This window comes from Salvia hispanica, chromosome 2, assembly GCF_029641045.1.
Source record: "Salvia hispanica isolate PSC_SH4W2 chromosome 2, Shi_PSC_v1, whole genome shotgun sequence".
Taxonomy (NCBI): Eukaryota; Viridiplantae; Streptophyta; class Magnoliopsida; order Lamiales; family Lamiaceae; genus Salvia; species Salvia hispanica.
In genome coordinates, this window is record NC_142693.1 from 40,313,878 (window position 1) to 40,331,075 (window position 17,198).

At 32.8% G+C, this 17,198-nt stretch overlaps 1 protein-coding gene across 2 annotated transcripts; it reads left to right on the plus strand.

Annotated features, from left to right (window-relative positions):
• The first annotated feature begins 2,080 nt into the window (after positions 1 to 2,080).
• On the plus strand, positions 2,081 to 10,382 carry LOC125192550 (6-phosphofructo-2-kinase/fructose-2,6-bisphosphatase-like). Of its 2 annotated transcripts, none has more exons than XM_089063595.1 (23): positions 2,081 to 2,327; positions 2,530 to 2,593; positions 2,696 to 2,991; positions 3,295 to 3,501; positions 3,950 to 4,159; positions 4,261 to 4,356; positions 5,368 to 5,466; positions 5,557 to 5,586; positions 5,991 to 6,044; positions 6,219 to 6,272; positions 6,346 to 6,423; positions 6,867 to 6,958; positions 7,012 to 7,089; positions 7,172 to 7,262; positions 7,368 to 7,415; positions 7,632 to 7,729; positions 8,079 to 8,154; positions 8,289 to 8,351; positions 8,463 to 8,554; positions 9,470 to 9,538; positions 9,633 to 9,696; positions 9,785 to 9,850; positions 10,083 to 10,382. In XM_089063595.1, exons 1-23 carry the CDS (start codon positions 2,157 to 2,159, stop codon positions 10,155 to 10,157), a joined length of 2,271 nt encoding a protein of 756 aa, XP_088919721.1. In that variant the 5' UTR covers positions 2,081 to 2,156; the 3' UTR covers positions 10,158 to 10,382. The 2 variants fall into 2 exon arrangements, with proteins under 2 accessions (XP_088919721.1, XP_047946151.2); XM_048090194.2 differs by having other exon boundaries at positions 7,032 to 7,089; positions 7,188 to 7,262.
• Positions 10,383 to 17,198: the final 6,816 nt, after the last annotated feature.

Consider the following 17,198-nt stretch of genomic DNA (forward strand, 5'->3'; position numbering starts at 1 on the left):
TGGTGATTTTAAATTAAAATGTTAGCGTCATAAGATGGGCTTTCTTCCAATGGCGTAACGACACGTCTGCTCATTAGTGTCCTAATTTTTGTGTATAATTCAATGTTTACCCGTAAATTAATTATTTTATGATTAATACTCCTATTTTTATCAACTCTAATGATTAATTACCCCTAAATTAATAAGTTTTGTGTCCGAGTTAATGTACCTCTCACCTAAATTTTGGATATATCAACTCTAATTATTACTCCATTCGTCCCACAATGAGAATCTTATTTCATTTTTACCATAAATAGTAAGTAGGTCATATATTCCACTAACTTATTCCAATCACATTTTATTATAAAACTATATATAAGTGTGAGTGTGTGACACATATTCCACTAACTTATCAACTCGCTTTTATTTACCTTTCTTAAAACTCGCAGCATAACTATATATGACTTCTATTTCATAATGGAGGAAGTACTAATTATTAGTAATAAATTACAATGATAATATATTCCACAAAATAATTATAGTAGTAGTATGTAATATAATTTGGCTAAAAAATCTCTTGCTTAATGAATATGATATTCAATAAATTATAAAATTGAAATTTAGACAAAGTAATGAAACTAGCATACTTTATCAAAGTGGACACAAAAAGTGGCCCTTTAATCTCACCTAAGTTGGAGGGGATTAAAAGAAAATTTTCAAAAATGTAATGATACGTAGTAGATGCAATAATAAAGTAAGTCCTTTTTTGTTCCTAAATAATATATGATCATTTTATGAAAGTAATATAGAATATTTATATTTTGAAAATCGAGTCCCAGACAAACGAAAATATTGTCGCAATCGTACCTTTTTTTTTTACGATGCCGTCAAAATACTTACAGTTAGGGATGTCAATGTAGCTCTCAATCCGTGGGCTAGCCCGAATAGTCAACCAAATTTATAGGGTTCGGATTGAAAATTTCTAGTCCGATTAGCCCGCACCCGATTAACCCGCAACCTGTTAGAGAGCCGAAAACCCGATAAATTTCCTATCGTTCTATTTGTTCGACACTAATTCGACACTTCATTGGTTATTTTATAATATAGATTACTAAAATAATAACTTTCAATTTTATATATTAAAATTTTGTTAACATAATAATTGATAAATAAATTAGAAACTTTAAATTCACTAAAAATATATTTAAATTTCTAAAACATGTTTTAGATTTCTTGATGTTTATGTTTTATTTTTCATTAATCTCAAATATTAGTATTTGATTATGTTTATGTTTGAGTTTAAGCATATATCTCAAATTTATCACAATTAAATATTTTACATTTTCTAAATATAACTAATTTTCACAATTATTTATTGAATTGATCGCATGTTATTTTTATCGGTAGCAACCCGATTAACCAGCTGGGCTAGCCCGAAACCCGTGCTTTTAGGGTTAGGGCGAACTGTTATAACCCGAAAAAATCACAACCCGATTAGCCCGTACCCGATTAACTCGCAGCCTGAATAGGGTTGGCGCGATGGGCTGGCCCGGTTGACATCTCTACTTACCATCAACGCCAATTAATCAATTTTTGACCTAATTAGTATAATAATTATATGAGAGAGAGAGAGGGGAAGAACGGTGTTTTTTAAAAAAGAAATATTAAAAGCTACTTATAATTTAATAATGGATTATTATACTACTACTACTACTAATTATGTCAAAATTGGTTAATTGACGTTGTTTGTCAGTTTTTTGAGGGCACTGTAAAAAAGGACGATTCCGGCAATAATTTTATTTGTTTGGGACTTAATTTTTGAAAGTAAATGTTTTTACCAACTTTGTAAAATAAAAATATATTTAGTGTAATAAAGTATGAGTTGCAAAGTTTTCAATTTTGTTTCATAACTTAAAATTATCGTTTTGTTGTATTTTAGTATAAATAAAATAGTGAGCGAACATTATCTTAATTGTTAAGCGTAGTTCATTCACTAAACAAGCTAGAAATTATGCTTATTTCCTAATCTAATTTGTTTGAACAAAAGTGGATAAATAGATTCGTGGAAATCAAGAAATAAGACTATCTATCACTTCACTAACTCTGCTATCCTATTCCATTCCTATCTGTATCAACTATCTACCCAAATGCCCTGCACTTCTTCATTCTTCTAAACAATGGGCACCGCCGCATCCACCAACGCCGATACCAGCTCCGAAGACCACGACCACGCTGGCGGCCAGCTCTATGTCTCTCTCAAGATGGAGAACTACAGGCTCAAAGGGGAGCTCGTCCCCCATGTCTTCGGCTCCGCCCCTCTCGTTGGCTCCTGGGACTCCTCCAAAGCTGTGAGGCTTTTCTTTCCTTTAATTGCAAATTTCCTATTTCTAAATTGAAATTCGATGAGATGCGTTCACATTCTTCTTCCTCTTTGAATTTGTCTCTAATTGATTGCGGAGTTTCCCCTCAATTGTGCGACTTGATTGAATAGGATTGCATTGATGTCTATATCAGCACTTACTGATTAATTCATTCTACTGTATACTATAGCTCTCTATGGAGCGTGAATCGACTTTTATGTGGGAATTAAGCTTTGTTGTACCACCTAATCACGGTAATTTAGCTCCTAATATGTGTAACCATTATTATGCTGCGTCTCCGATTTTTCGCGTATCAGAAATTTGAAGTCGGATGTTTCTTGTATTGATTGTAATAGAGACGCTGGATTTTAAGTTTTTGTTGAAGCCCAAGCATGGCAACGTGCCATGTATTGTGGAGGAGGGTCCGAATAGGCATTTGATAGGAGGTGCATTGCAAGGGGACCGGAACTCAGCCGTGTTTAAGGTGGCTGGAGATGAGGTTCTTGAGTATAAAGTGTTCATTCAGGCAGATAGGGTTTCACCGTTCGATCTTGCTGCAAGTTGGAGGGTGTATCAGGAGAACTTCCAGCGATCCACTGTCCGTGGTATACCAGATGTCAGTATAGCTTCTGCTACTGAAGCTGGTAATGAGGTAGGTATAGAGTGTTTTGTACTAATGATAGTGTTCTCAAGTTGTAGATTGTATTGGGATTCTGAATTTTTATTGATTCTAACCGATCATTTATTAGATAGCTGCTCGTGTAGTATTTTTCTTTCCCTTTATGCCTGGGTTCATCAATATTTTGCAAGCTTTCCTTGTAAATTGCTCTTTGCTTTGGGATTTTGTGTGGATATTAGCTCCCCGTCCCCTACTGTAACTTATATAACTTTGTACGGTTCAAATCATCTCCATAAGTGAAATATCACTTCATTCAGTGGGCACTTTTTGATACAGAATGGATCACCAGCAAGTTTGGAGCTTGATATTGAGCATTATGTTGTTCCAGCTCCATCATCGGCCAATTCAGGTCCTGTGTATGCAGCAAATATGACAGAAACTCCTAGGTCACTCACTCGTACAGGGAAATTTTCCAGGAATGACAGCTCTAGTAGTTCATCGCATTCTCAAAAGGATCTTGGTGCCTCAGTTGACCGACCTGGTGTATGGTGTTAATTTATTCCTCCCTTTTCTATTTCTGAGTTGTTTGCCATTCTAATGTGATAATCATGAGAATTTTATGTACTTCAGCCACATAATTTATCATAGTTTTTTCATACACAATAAATATGTATGCATTGTTATCTTCCTACTTTGTATAGATGTACTGATACTTCTTAATAATGGAAGATTATCCTTTTGATAACTGAATCCATCAATGTAATTGAATGCTATTCCTTTGCCAAGGCAAAAAGAAAGACCATCCTCCAAATGTAGTCACGGTAGTAAATGGCAGAAAGTTACTCTTGACATGGATAGGGAACTATTAAAAATACATATCTGATGTGTTTACATACCATCTCATTGTATTGAGGACAAACCCCTTTGATATTACAACTTCTGCACAAGTGTTCCTTCTTATGTTCACTCTGTGGTGTCAACTTTCTATCAGGGGATGGAAGTCATTGTCCCAGAAACAGCAAAGTTGTCTTTAGAATCTGGCTTGGTTGAGTCAAAGTCAGTTGGAACTTCTTCTAACATGCAGAAACATGAAGGACACAGAGGACTCTTTGTGGATAGGGGTGTAGGATCTCCTAGACTATTAAAATCATCAAGTGCATCAACTTTTTCTCTTGATGTCAAACTTGATTCAGAATCCAAGGTTTGTGAGAAATCTATGAGATGCTTGGTCTAAAATTGCTGAGAATGTATATCTTTCATGTAGAAGTAACCTCTGAGACATCATTGATTGTTTTTTTCTAGAACTCTATGCCAGCTGCTGCAGGAGCTGTTGCAGCTGGAGCTATAGCAGATCAGATGCTTGGCCCCAAGGAGGATAGACATCTGGCAATTGTCCTGGTATGTTCCTAGTATTCTAGCCAACAGTTGATAGAAGTTTTAATTACCACTTTAAGGTCTGGTAGATCTTTCTGGGAAGACTGCTTTAGTTGACAATTAACTGTTGCCATCTGCCCTTAGTTTCCTTTTTAAGTATTAGAAAATTCAGGATTTAACAATTGTTAGATAAAGTCGAATATATTTTTCAGTTCCATTTTGCTATTAAAATATTGGCCTTCCGAAAACCAAGTCCCAAACAATTCTATGTCCACATTTCTTATACTCCCTCCATCCCATAAAAATAGACACTTTTGGAATGACACGGGGTCTAATGCACAATTGGTAAAGTAGGAGAGAAAGAGAGAAAAAAAATGACTGAAGTATTGTTAATGGAGAATGAGGCCCACATCATTAGAGGGAAAAAAGTTACCAAAATGTGTGTGTGAGTTGGCCAAGCAGTAGAGTGGTGATGCGATGCATGAGGCCAAACGTCCCGGGTTTGAGACCACCGTGGTGACCTTTGAATTTATATTCATTTGCCCATCAAAAAAGAAGTTACCAAAACTAGAAGTGGACTATTTTTATGGGATGAACCAAAATGGAAAGGGTGTATATTTCTATGGGACGGAGGGAGTAGTACGTTTTCCCTTCTGATGTCTATTTCCATATATGGTACATAATTATGTAAATATGTGATGCAACTTACACGAACAATTCCAGCAATGTGAAGCTTAAACAGCAGCATGACATAATTTAAAATGAAAAATTAGTTGCTCTGCATTTTATCCAAGTCTGCACATGGAGGCTTGGGGACGTTTCTTCAGAGAGCTAATATCTAAAGATTTAAACAAATAGGTAAACCTTTTATTAGGTTTCAATATTCTATCCTACAGAGTTATGCTTTACAGTTGTGTGTCTGATATGCAATATCCTTTCAACAATGCCCAAGATACAAGGAATGTTATCTTGTATTTCATCCATGGATTTTATGAGTTGTTATATTTTCATGCTCCAAATTGAGCTTTCTTACAGGTTGGGCTGCCTGCACGAGGGAAAACTTTCACTGCAGCAAAACTTACTCGGTATCTTCGCTGGTTAGGTCATGATACCAAACACTTCAATGTTGGGAAGGTCGTTGATTTTCTATTTGGAATTTTCTTTTGTTATTATCCTGCTAGTATTTCGAGAGTAAGCAGCATTATTGTGTATTCTGTTTTGCAGTATCGAAGGCTCAAGCATGGAGTTAACCAGGTACTGTCAGTTGGCCACATCTTTTCTTCCACTTCTTTGTTTGCTTGTCTCACGAAGCACAGAGGTGTCAATTCCATTCCTCATGGCCCCTCTAGATCCCTAATGTGTTGACATTTTAGCCTCTATTATCAAGAAAGTTTAGAGGAAGTTTCCTCTTATTTGTGGCAAGCATCAGGAATAATTTTGACCCAATGTAACTTTCTCGAGTATATGTATGGTATCATTAATATGAGATTACCAAGTGTAAGATAGCATTGGTCACAAATGGCTTCAACTATAATTTGCAATTATTTGACCACAAATCAAACTTGTTGAACTCTAGTATCCTAGAAAGTTCAAATTGTGATACTTATTTTACTCTCGTTGATATGGATCTCCCAGTATAACTAATATCCTTGATGCAGACAGCTGATTTTTTCAGAGGTGACAATCCAGAAGGCATAGAGGCACGCAATGAGGTATTCATATTTGGATTATTTATTTCGAATCTGATTTTTCTGTGAATGAATCCAACAATAAGAAGGTGCAGGTTTAAGCAAAATTTTATTGTTATGTTTTTTCTTGTATAAAAACTTATAATCGGTATTGACCTTTTTCCTTGGGCATAGTTTTAATCCATAACATGCTACTAGGTAGCAGCACTTGCAATGGAGGATATGATATCTTGGATGCAAGAGGGTGGCCAGGTAGGTATATTTCATATTATCCGCATGGATATTTATTGGAAACTTTGGTAATGCATTTTATAAATATGCTTAGGTTGGGATATTTGATGCTACAAACAGTACCAGGAAAAGAAGGAATATGCTTATGAAAATGGCTGAAGGTGAATGCAAGGTGGAGTACTGAATTTTGGTTGCTTTATCGATATTGATTCAGCATACTGTCTATTCTAAGTCATTTTCAATTGATTCGGTTATATGGTATGAAGTGGTTGACCATTAATATGTTAGCATGGTTGAAGATGCTTAGTTAAAGGATTTTCTTTTTAACTTGGATTCAACGAATAAAGAAGCAGAATAACTTCAAATGTGACTTGTGCCTACCCATTGAGAACGTCTGTCAGTTTATTAACGACACTGGAGTAATTTCGAGTTCTGTTGTGTACTAAAATTTTGTTTTCAATTATAATAAATTATTGCTTATTATGAGTATGTTACAGTTCTTATGCTGTAGTTACTTAAAATCTGTATTTCCAGAGTATCATCCTATTCATAATATAGTGTGATTTAGGTCATCTTTCCCACTAGATTTTTGATTATGATGTTTTTTACTCGCAGATTATTTTTTTGGAGACATTATGCAACGATAGGAATATAATTGAGAGGAATATACGTCTCAAAGTTCAACAGAGCCCCGACTATGCAGAAGAGTATGACACTAGATGGTTTCCTTGATATTTACGCACCACATATTATCACATAGTGATTTGTGGTATATTTCAGGCCAGATTTTGAAGCAGGGTATAATGACTTCAAGGTCCGACTGGAAAATTACGAAAAGGTAGATCCCAGGACATAGCTTTTGATATTCGGTGCCATTTTTCTGATGTATTATGTGGAGAAAAGTAATGGTTTATGAGCAGTTTTCTTTTTGTTCAGGTCTATGAGCCAGTTGAAGAAGGGTCTTACATAAAAATGATTGATATGGTCTCTGGAAATGGTGGACAAATACAAGTAAATCCTCTCAATTTTGCTTAATTATCTATTCATTGTATTAGCTATCTACGTATTGAGCAAGAATACTTAATTCCTCTAAAAATATGTGTTTTGTTGAAACAGGTGAACAACATTAGTGGATACCTTCCAGGGCGGATAGTATTCTTCCTGGTATGTTGTAAAAATCTTCTATAGGGACTGACTTTTTTTTTAGTAAGGACATTATGAAGATATGTGCTTTGCTCCAAAAATGTGCTGATCAATTCTTTTTTAAAATCTTGCATAAATTTGGGTGCATGTAGTGGGAGTTGTGTTTTATTTATCACCAAAATTTACAATGATGCCAAATATGAGATTTGGCTGATGGTGTTGTGCATCAAATTGCAGGTAAATACACATCTTACTCCCCGTCCAATTTTGCTTACCAGGCACGGAGAGAGCCGAGACAATGTCAGAGGTCGAATCGGTGGTGACAGTGCCATAAGGTTCTTTTATTTGTGGAATGTGAATACACTTTCTACTTTTCTTTGACCTTTTCCACATCCTCTTTAAAATTGATTAGTTTTCTGGGACAAATTAAAAAGGAGAGAATGATCCTTTTCCTGCAACCATGTTTTATTGAGAGAAGTTAATTTCATTGCAAAACTACAAGTTAACATTTCTTCAAGTACTCAGGTTTGCACTAGCATAAATCTGAAATATTTTTCATTCATCGGAAACGATCAATGTTCTTTCTACCTTGTTTCAGTTATCAATACTCTTCTGTGTATCAGCATAATGGTAATTTGATATGGTTTCATTTGGCAACTTTGGGAGCTAATTTTTCTTGTGCAGTGATTCTGGCGAGCTTTATGCTAAGAAACTTGCAAATTTTGTTGAGAGACGCCTAAAAAATGAAAAGGCTGCTTCCGTAAGATTTCCTGTCTTCATAAATTTCGGGAGATAGAGTTCCAGTTTCTATGCCTCATTAAAAAACTCAGTCTGGCTTATGGAATATTACGAGGATTTTATAACTGTATAATTTTATGTTTCTACTGTGATCAGATATGGACTAGCACACTACAGAGAACAATTTTAACAGCGACTCCGATTGGTGGATTTCCCAAGGTTATCATAAACGCCCTTCTTCGCTGCACTTCATAATAAATGTATGGTTTTCTGTTGTCGGTTTCTTGGACTGGCATCTAATATTACTCACTCTACTACGTCATCATGTAGATACAATGGCGTGCACTTGACGAAATTAATGCTGGTGTATGCGATGGGATGACATATGAAGAAATTAAGAAAAATATGCCAGAAGAATATGAGTATGCTTCACTTCTTATGTGTTAGTTTACGTTCATCTATATATGTTATTTTAGCCTGAAAGCAGTATAACTGAATATATATCATATATGTACAAGGAGACCTATCCATTTGATGATATTACATGAAACTCTCCATTTTCTCATCTTATCCTTTCGAAGATAAGTAATAACCACTTTGTAGTATAGATTGAGAATGTTAGCATTTGCTGCTAGTCATCCGTTCCATGTACAAGTATGCTTTAAGTACATAAAAATCTGTCTATATATAACTCAGGGGTGTGTTCACTTTGAAAGAATTGGCCAATTCTTGGAAGAATTGGGCCAATTCTTGTGTTCACTTTTCACTAAATAATTGTTGGGGGCCTTATAATTGAGGTGGGGTCCGCTCTATTCATGCTAACTGAGGAAGAATTGAATCTTGCAAAATTGGTAAGATTTGTATGTGCATTGGAAAGTGCACCAAGAAATGGGCTTGGTTTTACACAATTGCCCCACCTTTTCACTTTTTCACCTTTCCACATTTCCACTTGGAGGGATAAATTTGTCAATCTATAATTCTATTAAGTCTATTTTATATAATATTAGGATCAATTCTTGGGCCAATTCTAGTGTACTAAACAAGAGGGAACATATGAGATATGTGGCCAATTATGGCTCAAATCTTGACGGGCCCAAATTGGTAGAAATGAAATGTGAGAAAGTGAACACCCCGCCCCAATCTGCTTGTATTATCAAGAATTGAATTCCATGAAGCATATTTGAATTGTCTTGTTTCTTTTACAGTAACAGGAATTGTTTACCATTAAGAATCTGTCAACCTAACCAAATTAGGAAGATGTTATTTCCTGTCATTGGTTTCCTTTCTTCTCATTGTCATTTGTTAACTTATCTAAATTAATTTCATACAAACTACAGAGCACGTAAAAAGGACAAGTTAAGGTACAGATATCCTCGCGGAGAATCTTATCTTGATGTCATACAAAGGTCTGTCCTATGCAGTTCAAATGCGTCTTTTGCTTTGGGTCAAGTTCCAACTTCATAATGCCTAGTATATTGAATTTTTTTCTTCTCTTTTCAGGCTTGAGCCTGTGATTATTGAGCTTGAACGACAAAGAGCTCCTGTTGTGGTCATATCTCACCAGGTTATGCATCTATGATTATAATTTTAGTTTTCTCCAAAAAACGCAGCATATATGCTTGAATGCCAAATGACCTCTTCGGAATTTTCAGGCAGTTTTGAGGGCTTTGTATGCTTATTTCGCTGATAGGCCATTGAAAGAGATTCCCCACATCGAGGTAATATATTCGCGGCTATGCATAATTTCCACGTCTAGAATAACTTAAGTTTGGAACTTTAAGATTCTGTCCTTGAAATATAACCTGAATATTTGGTTTGTTTGAGACGAAGCTGCAAAATGATAGTATAAAACAAAGGATACTCTTCCATGTTCATTTTGTTCTATATGGAAGCGGAGCTTCACCTATGTGAAAACTAAACTCGGCTCTTGTTTTCGTTGGAAATATGCAGATGCCACTTCACACAATAATTGAGATACAGATGGGAGTTACCGGTGTCCAAGAGAAACGGTACAAGCTCATGTGAGAGCTTGCAAAACTTGACAGCATTGCATAGTAAGCTTCCGTTCGTTAAATACTAATGTCACTCACTGTAAAATACCGATACAAGCGAAACAAATAATGTTAGGCCAGGTGAAAGTTGCTCAGCATGAACAGAATTTTGTGGCTACTGTAATAACCTCAATGCCTGGAATCTGTTCTTGATCCGAAGGGGTCGAAAATAATGACCAATCGCCTGCTGTCTTGTCTCCGTCTCCGATTTGTTTGTGCATTACGTGTTAAGAGTCCAGCGGTGTCAGAGGAGTTGTGATTTGAGCTCTGCTCCTCACATATGAACTCGATTAGTATATGATAAAAATAAATCGTCCAAATCAATTTCCTAACAAGTAAAAGTCCTTTTCTTTTTTAAGTGTAGTATGTAACATGCATTTTACTTTCAATGGGATTAACATGGTGGGTTCGGCCTAATCATTTTCTACACTGCTATAGATATATTAAATTCATAAAAAATTAAATAATTTCATTAATTGATGTGTTGGATCGGCCTAAGGATCAACCCATACCATAAAAGTCATGGGCTTTGCCTGCGATCCAGTCTTTAATATTTAAATTGGTAGTATTTCATTTAAGGGGTGTTCCTTTCCTGCAGCATTCTTTTATGGAAAATATATACTGGAGAATATGAAAATTCTTTTTTATACTCTTTTCATATATTTCGTAACTTAATTATAAATTTATTGTTAGAAAATATGGTAAAAGAGGTAGAAATGTTATCACACTAATCATTATAGAAAAAAGGAATTCAATTTGTATTAGAGAAATTATCTATGCTATAAAAGGAATGAAAAAGAGTGAAAATATATACTCTCTTCGTTCAATTGGAAATAGATTATATTTCCTTTTTTCGTCCGTTCCATAGATATAGTCCATATCCATTTATGGAAACCTTTTTATCCTTATCCGTTATCATTTTATGGCCCTACAATCCACTACACAATTTCATGTATTTTTTCTCATTCTCTCTTACTTTACCAATTATACATTGAAATCCATAGGAAGTATATCTCACCATTTTCTTCAACCCGAATGACGGAACGTGCTCATGTGGTTATGAATTTATAATGTCGATCTCACAGTTGAAAAAAATCTAATCAAACTATAAAACTCAATTCAATTATCGATCCAAAGTATAATACACCGTTCAATTGGTTATGAACTTCAAGAGTTATGATATACTCCAGTTGGTAGTTTTTGCAATAACTTTTTTGACTTTATAATGGTACAAGTTTTTGGTTCTTCTATAAGAGTACAAGTATTAAATAGGTGTGCTTATTTTTCCGCTAACTTTTTGACTTTGTAATGGTATAAAATTTATTATCAATTATTTATTTTATGATTATACTCCTCGTGTCCCGAAAATATAATCCTTGTAAATGACGTTATGTGTTTTAATACAATTAGTCAAGTAGTAGAAGATATGAGAAGAAAAATGGTCGAAATAGTTATAATTACAAGTGAGACTCACATTAAGTAGGTGTAGTATTATGGTAGTGATGGATTCGAATGGTATAAGTTATCAATAATAATTAATGTATAGTGGTAATGTGTTGTAGACAATTTTTTAAAATAAAGATTAATTTTGATGAATAAATCAAATGTAAAACTGGAATTATTTTGAGGACATATGGAATACTATTAAATAAGTAATTGGTAGCTTCAGTTAATATTTGAACTGATTAGTTGATTAACCGACGAATTAATGACCATACTTCAAAAATAAGTTTTGGTATGAAAATCTTCTCTAACATACATTAAACTTAAACTCTCATTTTTGGTGTTTTTTTGAAACAACACCAAATATGGTGTTACTGCAAAAATTTTGTGTGACAAAAATTCAAAAATGGTGTAAAAATTTTGAATTTGGTGTAAATAATTGGAATAAAATTATTTTTTGGTGTTACGTATACTCAAAATTGAATTTGCGTTTGGTATAAATAGTTGGAGATGGTCTAAAACCTCTAAACATAACCGAGTCGATTAGCCAATCGATTATTGTACTCCCTCCGTCCCGGGTTAGTCGCACGTTTACTTTTGGGCACGGAGGTTAAGAAATTATATTAAATAAATAGGAGAGATGAAAAAAGTAGGAAAGATAAGAGAGAGTAAAGTAAATGATAGAATAAAAAAAGAATGATTAGATGTTTTGTCTTTTGTTAAAAAAGGAAAGAGTGCAAATAACTTGGGACGCCCAAAAAAGAAACTAGTGCAACTAACGTGGGACGGAGGGAGTATTAACTAATCCTTTAGTCGAAAATAACCTTAATAAACTTTTAACGAGGCCATTTAAATAATTTGTACAAGAGAACACATAATTCATTGTCGTAATGGGTGATGAGTTGAGAATTAGATTTTGTAAATTCTAACTTTCATCATAAAAAATGCAAAGTGATGCATTTGGGGTTTAGATGAAAGATTTCCTAGGCTAGAAGTTTGAGTTGTAAGAAAACTTTTAACTCGATTAAAATAAATTATATTTTGGAATTATGATCTTAATTTTTATGGATAAAATGGATAAAATGGAATTGGATTCATGTACTTGGAAAAGCTCTATTAATGAGAATATTACAACAAATTAATGTATAGTGTTATTTTATAAAGTGGCAATAACTTGTTTTAGATCGATTGTTCAGTTATTCGATTATAACAGAAGATTAATTTTTTTTATTAACTATTAACCGAAATTGAACCAAAATTAAAGATATCGATCGGTTAAGGGACTAGATCCTCTGCAGTGGGAAGAAATCACAGCACCGTGCTGTGCCTTTAAACGACGCCGCTTTTAGCCTCTTTCTTGCTGCTTTTCCATCCTTGTTTTACATTACCGTTCCATATTTATTATTTTATATTATAATAATAGTTTGAGCTTAGGAATTCTTTAAAATTAGAATTAAAAATAACGACACCGCCTTCTTTTTTATTATGTGTTTCTTTTCTTCCTTTTTACTATTTCTATTTCTTTAATAATTCAATTTGTAAATTATTTATTTATATATTTGTAACATTATATGTTTTGTAACAAAGAAACAAAAACTGGTTAATAATACTCCAATCTGCATAATGGAGTAATATTTTTTCAACATAAAAAACTAAACTAAACCAAATTTGAATAAAAATAATAATTATGGAATTAAGACTGAAATAATTGGTCAGTTCATTAATTAGTTGCTCAAATAAATAGTACTCCCTCCGTTCCATAGTAATAGAGGCGTTTTTCCATTTCCGTCCGTTCCATAGTAATAGAGGCGTTTTTCCATTTCCGTCCGTACCATAGTAATAGAGTCATTTCCCTTTTTAGTAAAAGTCAACACATTTTTCCACACCTACTTTACTCTCTCTTACTTTTTTTTCTCTCTTCATCTCTTTACCTTTTTCATTTTCCACTTTATTCTCTCTTTATTTAACTCACCTAACACAATTTTTCTTAATCTCCGTGTCGAAAATTTTTGCCTCCATTACTATGGAACGGAGGGAGTACTATATTTTTGACTAAACACTTAATTTAATTTAGTTATGTCACTTTGGAGGATATCAAATAAATATTGTAAACATATACTATAACAAATTAATCATGAGGATATCAAATAAATATTGTAAACATATACTATAACAAATTAATCATGAGTATTTCAGTTATTAAGAATCGTTAATTAACTATTACTAGAATGCTTAATATACATCAATATTCGATAGGTAATGTAAAAAAAGAAGAAACACATATAATAAAATAAATAATTTATAAATTGAATTATTAAAGAAATAGAAATAGTAAAAAGGAAGAAAAGAAACACATAATAAAAAAGAAGGCGGTGTTGTTATTTTTAATTCTAAATTTAAAGAATTCCTAAGCTCAAACTATTAATATAAAATACTCCCTCCGTCCCAAGGTATTAGACCAACTTTCCTTTTTGGGATGTCCCAACATATTAGACTCATTTCTTTTTTTAGCAAAAAGCATCTATCTTATTTTATTCTCCACCTACTTTTTTCTCTCTTCTCTTCCCTACTTTTTTCCTCTCTCATACTTTACTCTCTCCACTTTAACTATTTAAATATCAATTCCTTAAATCATGTGCCCAAAAGAAGTGAGTCTAATACTCCGGGACGGAGGGAGTAACAAATATGGAACGGTAATGTAAAACAAGGATGGAAAAGCAGCAAGAAAGAGGCCAAAAACGGCGTCGTTTAAAGGCACAGCACGGTGTTGTGATTTCTTCCCACTGCAGAGGATCTAGTCCCGTCGGTTAATCAATAATCGACTTTAATCAATTGGTTATCCGTTTAAGTAACTCAATAAACGACAAAATAGTTTGAGCAGAAAATTAGGAGTACAAAACCATCCATCAATGTTTGCATAAATTTAGTGAACGTCTTAAAATTTCATACTATAACTATATTTGGTATTTTGTGGACTGCTACAAGGAGTAACAAAGTTCCTAACAAATTTGGGATGCTCTGTCTCAAATACCTAATTTTTAACGTCCCACTCTGTATCGTACACGTCATGTTACAAATCAATTAACTATAAACTTTTTATTTTTAGAATGGTTAAAGAACATATTATTCTTGCATATTATTTTATTTACAATTTATAGAATTACTCTCTCCGACTTCAAAGAATATTTATTTTGGATTTAGCATGAGTTTTAATACAAAATTGATAAAGTAAAACAGAGGTAGAGAGAAGAAGTAATTAAAGTATTATTAGTGGGTAATGAGTCCCACCTCATTAGAGGGAAAAGAATTTTCATAATTGAAAATTACATATTCTTGTGGAACAGACTAAAAAGAAAATAATGTACATTCTTATGGAACGGAGGGAGTACATTATACTACTAATGATGTGGAGTCCACTCTCCACTAACACTAGTTACATTATCCTTTTTCTCTCTCCTACTTTATAATTATATATTAAAATTCCTATTAAATCAAATGTTCATACTTTTAGGGACGGAGTAAATAAGAGTATAACTTGAACCCCTATAGAATAATTAGTACATTCATCAATATGTACGTTAATCACTCCATCATTTAATATAAAAGATCTAAGTGTAAAATTTAATACACAATTTAAGTTTAGGCGTTATAGTTGAAAAAGAGCACAAAAAATAGTCGTAATGAAAACGACAAATAGCTATTTTATCGGTGCGCCATGCGTAGTAATAAAAGCTTGCATGCAAGCCACGCAAATATTTGCATGCATTTTAATCAATAAAATGTTGGACACATGGAACCCATGAAAAATACCTAATCTCAAAAATACATAAAATGCTAGGCTAAATTATGATTTTTTTATACCAGCTTTAAAATTTCTTTCTAACATCACAAACATGAGTTACTATAATACTTACACATTACATGGCCCCATCAAACTTAATTTACCAAAACAATATTGCATTGTAGACAAATGAGACAACATATATTCTTTTTACATGTATGCTATAAAAAGTGTAAATCTAAATACAATACTAATAGTTACTACCTTTTTAAATTACATAGGCAATCGGCGAGGCATAGCCCAAGGGTACTTGCATCCTTTAATTTATACTACTCAATTAATACTACGAATATTACTGACGAAATTTATTTATAGTATTGTTACTCGTTCAAATTTCGGATTAATGCTTAATTAGGAGTATAATTATTTACGACAAAATTTAGAGTACATTTTTAGACATAATTATATTTATTGAGATAAAACGTTATAGGAGAGAGGCAGAGCGAACTATATAGTACATCATGTACTTTTCAAAAGAGATATTCTTAATCTGAATTGTCAAAACAATGATCAAATGTTTCATTTTCAGTCTCAAATTCAATCATAAATTCATTTTTAAGGTGTCATGACTCATGCCACTGTTTTACTTTTCAGCAAAATTTTCGCCTAAAACGTTTACCGCAATTCAAATTTTCATTTCATTAATTTTTGTTATTCGCCAAATTTATAGTGTATTTTTTTTAACTTACTATAATATTTCAAAAATAAAAACATATAAAAATATTCAAAAAAATATATTAATTAAAAATAAAAAACACAATTTAAAACCCTAAATCACTAAAGTAAAAATAAAAAACTAGTACTCCTACACTTCAAAATTTTAAAAATTCACGTTTGCCACGATCCTGGTGCCTTCGCTGCGACTATGTTGTATCATCTATCATGCATGTGCGCTAAGTGGACCTTATTCCTACTTTGTAAGTCACTTTTAGCATTTAAACCATTTAAATGGGACAATACCTAATTAATTATAAATTATAAAGTAGAACGGGAAGAGTATGTACTTGTTAAATATCTGATGTGATTCCTATCAACTACTTATATTCATAGTTATAAATATCTTGAAAATTTATAAAATTAATTTTTAAAGACTAAAGCCCAAATTTAGTCTTTTAATTTTGCGCTAAATTTTTTTTGTTCATATACATTAAATGCGTTATCTTTTGGTACATAATTAATATTTCGTTAACTTTAACGGTCAAACATGACCAAATTAGTTACTTAATTATGAATTTAACAGACAAAATAACCTAATTAATTTAATTAAAATTTATAAAATATTTTTTTATCTATAATAAAATTATATTAAATTAAAATTTATCAAATCTATACAATATATAAAAGGGGAGTTTTGGAGAAATTTACAAGATTGCCATTTAATTTTAAAAGTTATATTAAATTAAAATGTGTAATTAAAGGCCATTTTGCGTTTGATTAAGTGTGAGTGAGATGTTTTACTATGTCATTTGATTAAAAACGTGTGATTAAGTGGAGTGAGTGAGAGGTTTTACTATGTCATATAAATTTGGATAAATTTACAAGATTAATTATACTCCCTCTGTTCGCGAATAGGAGTCCCGTTTTTTCATTTTAGTACGTCCGTGAATAGGAGTCTTAGTTAACTTTTACCATAAATGGTAACAGGGTTCCACTTTCCACTAACCCATTCCACTCACATTTCATTTAAAACTAATATATACAAGTGAGACCCCTATTCCACTAACTTTTTTC

Coding starts and splice junctions, on each gene's coding strand:
- LOC125192550 (XM_089063595.1), top strand. CDS start 2,157: ATGGGCACCGCCGCATCCACCAACGCCGATACCAGCTCCGAAGACCAC. Junction 2,594..2,695: donor TGTTGTACCACCTAATCACG/GTAATTTAGCTC, acceptor TGATTGTAATAG/AGACGCTGGATTTTAAGTTT. Junction 6,959..7,011: donor AGCCCCGACTATGCAGAAGA/GTATGACACTAG, acceptor ATTATCACATAG/TGATTTGTGGTATATTTCAG.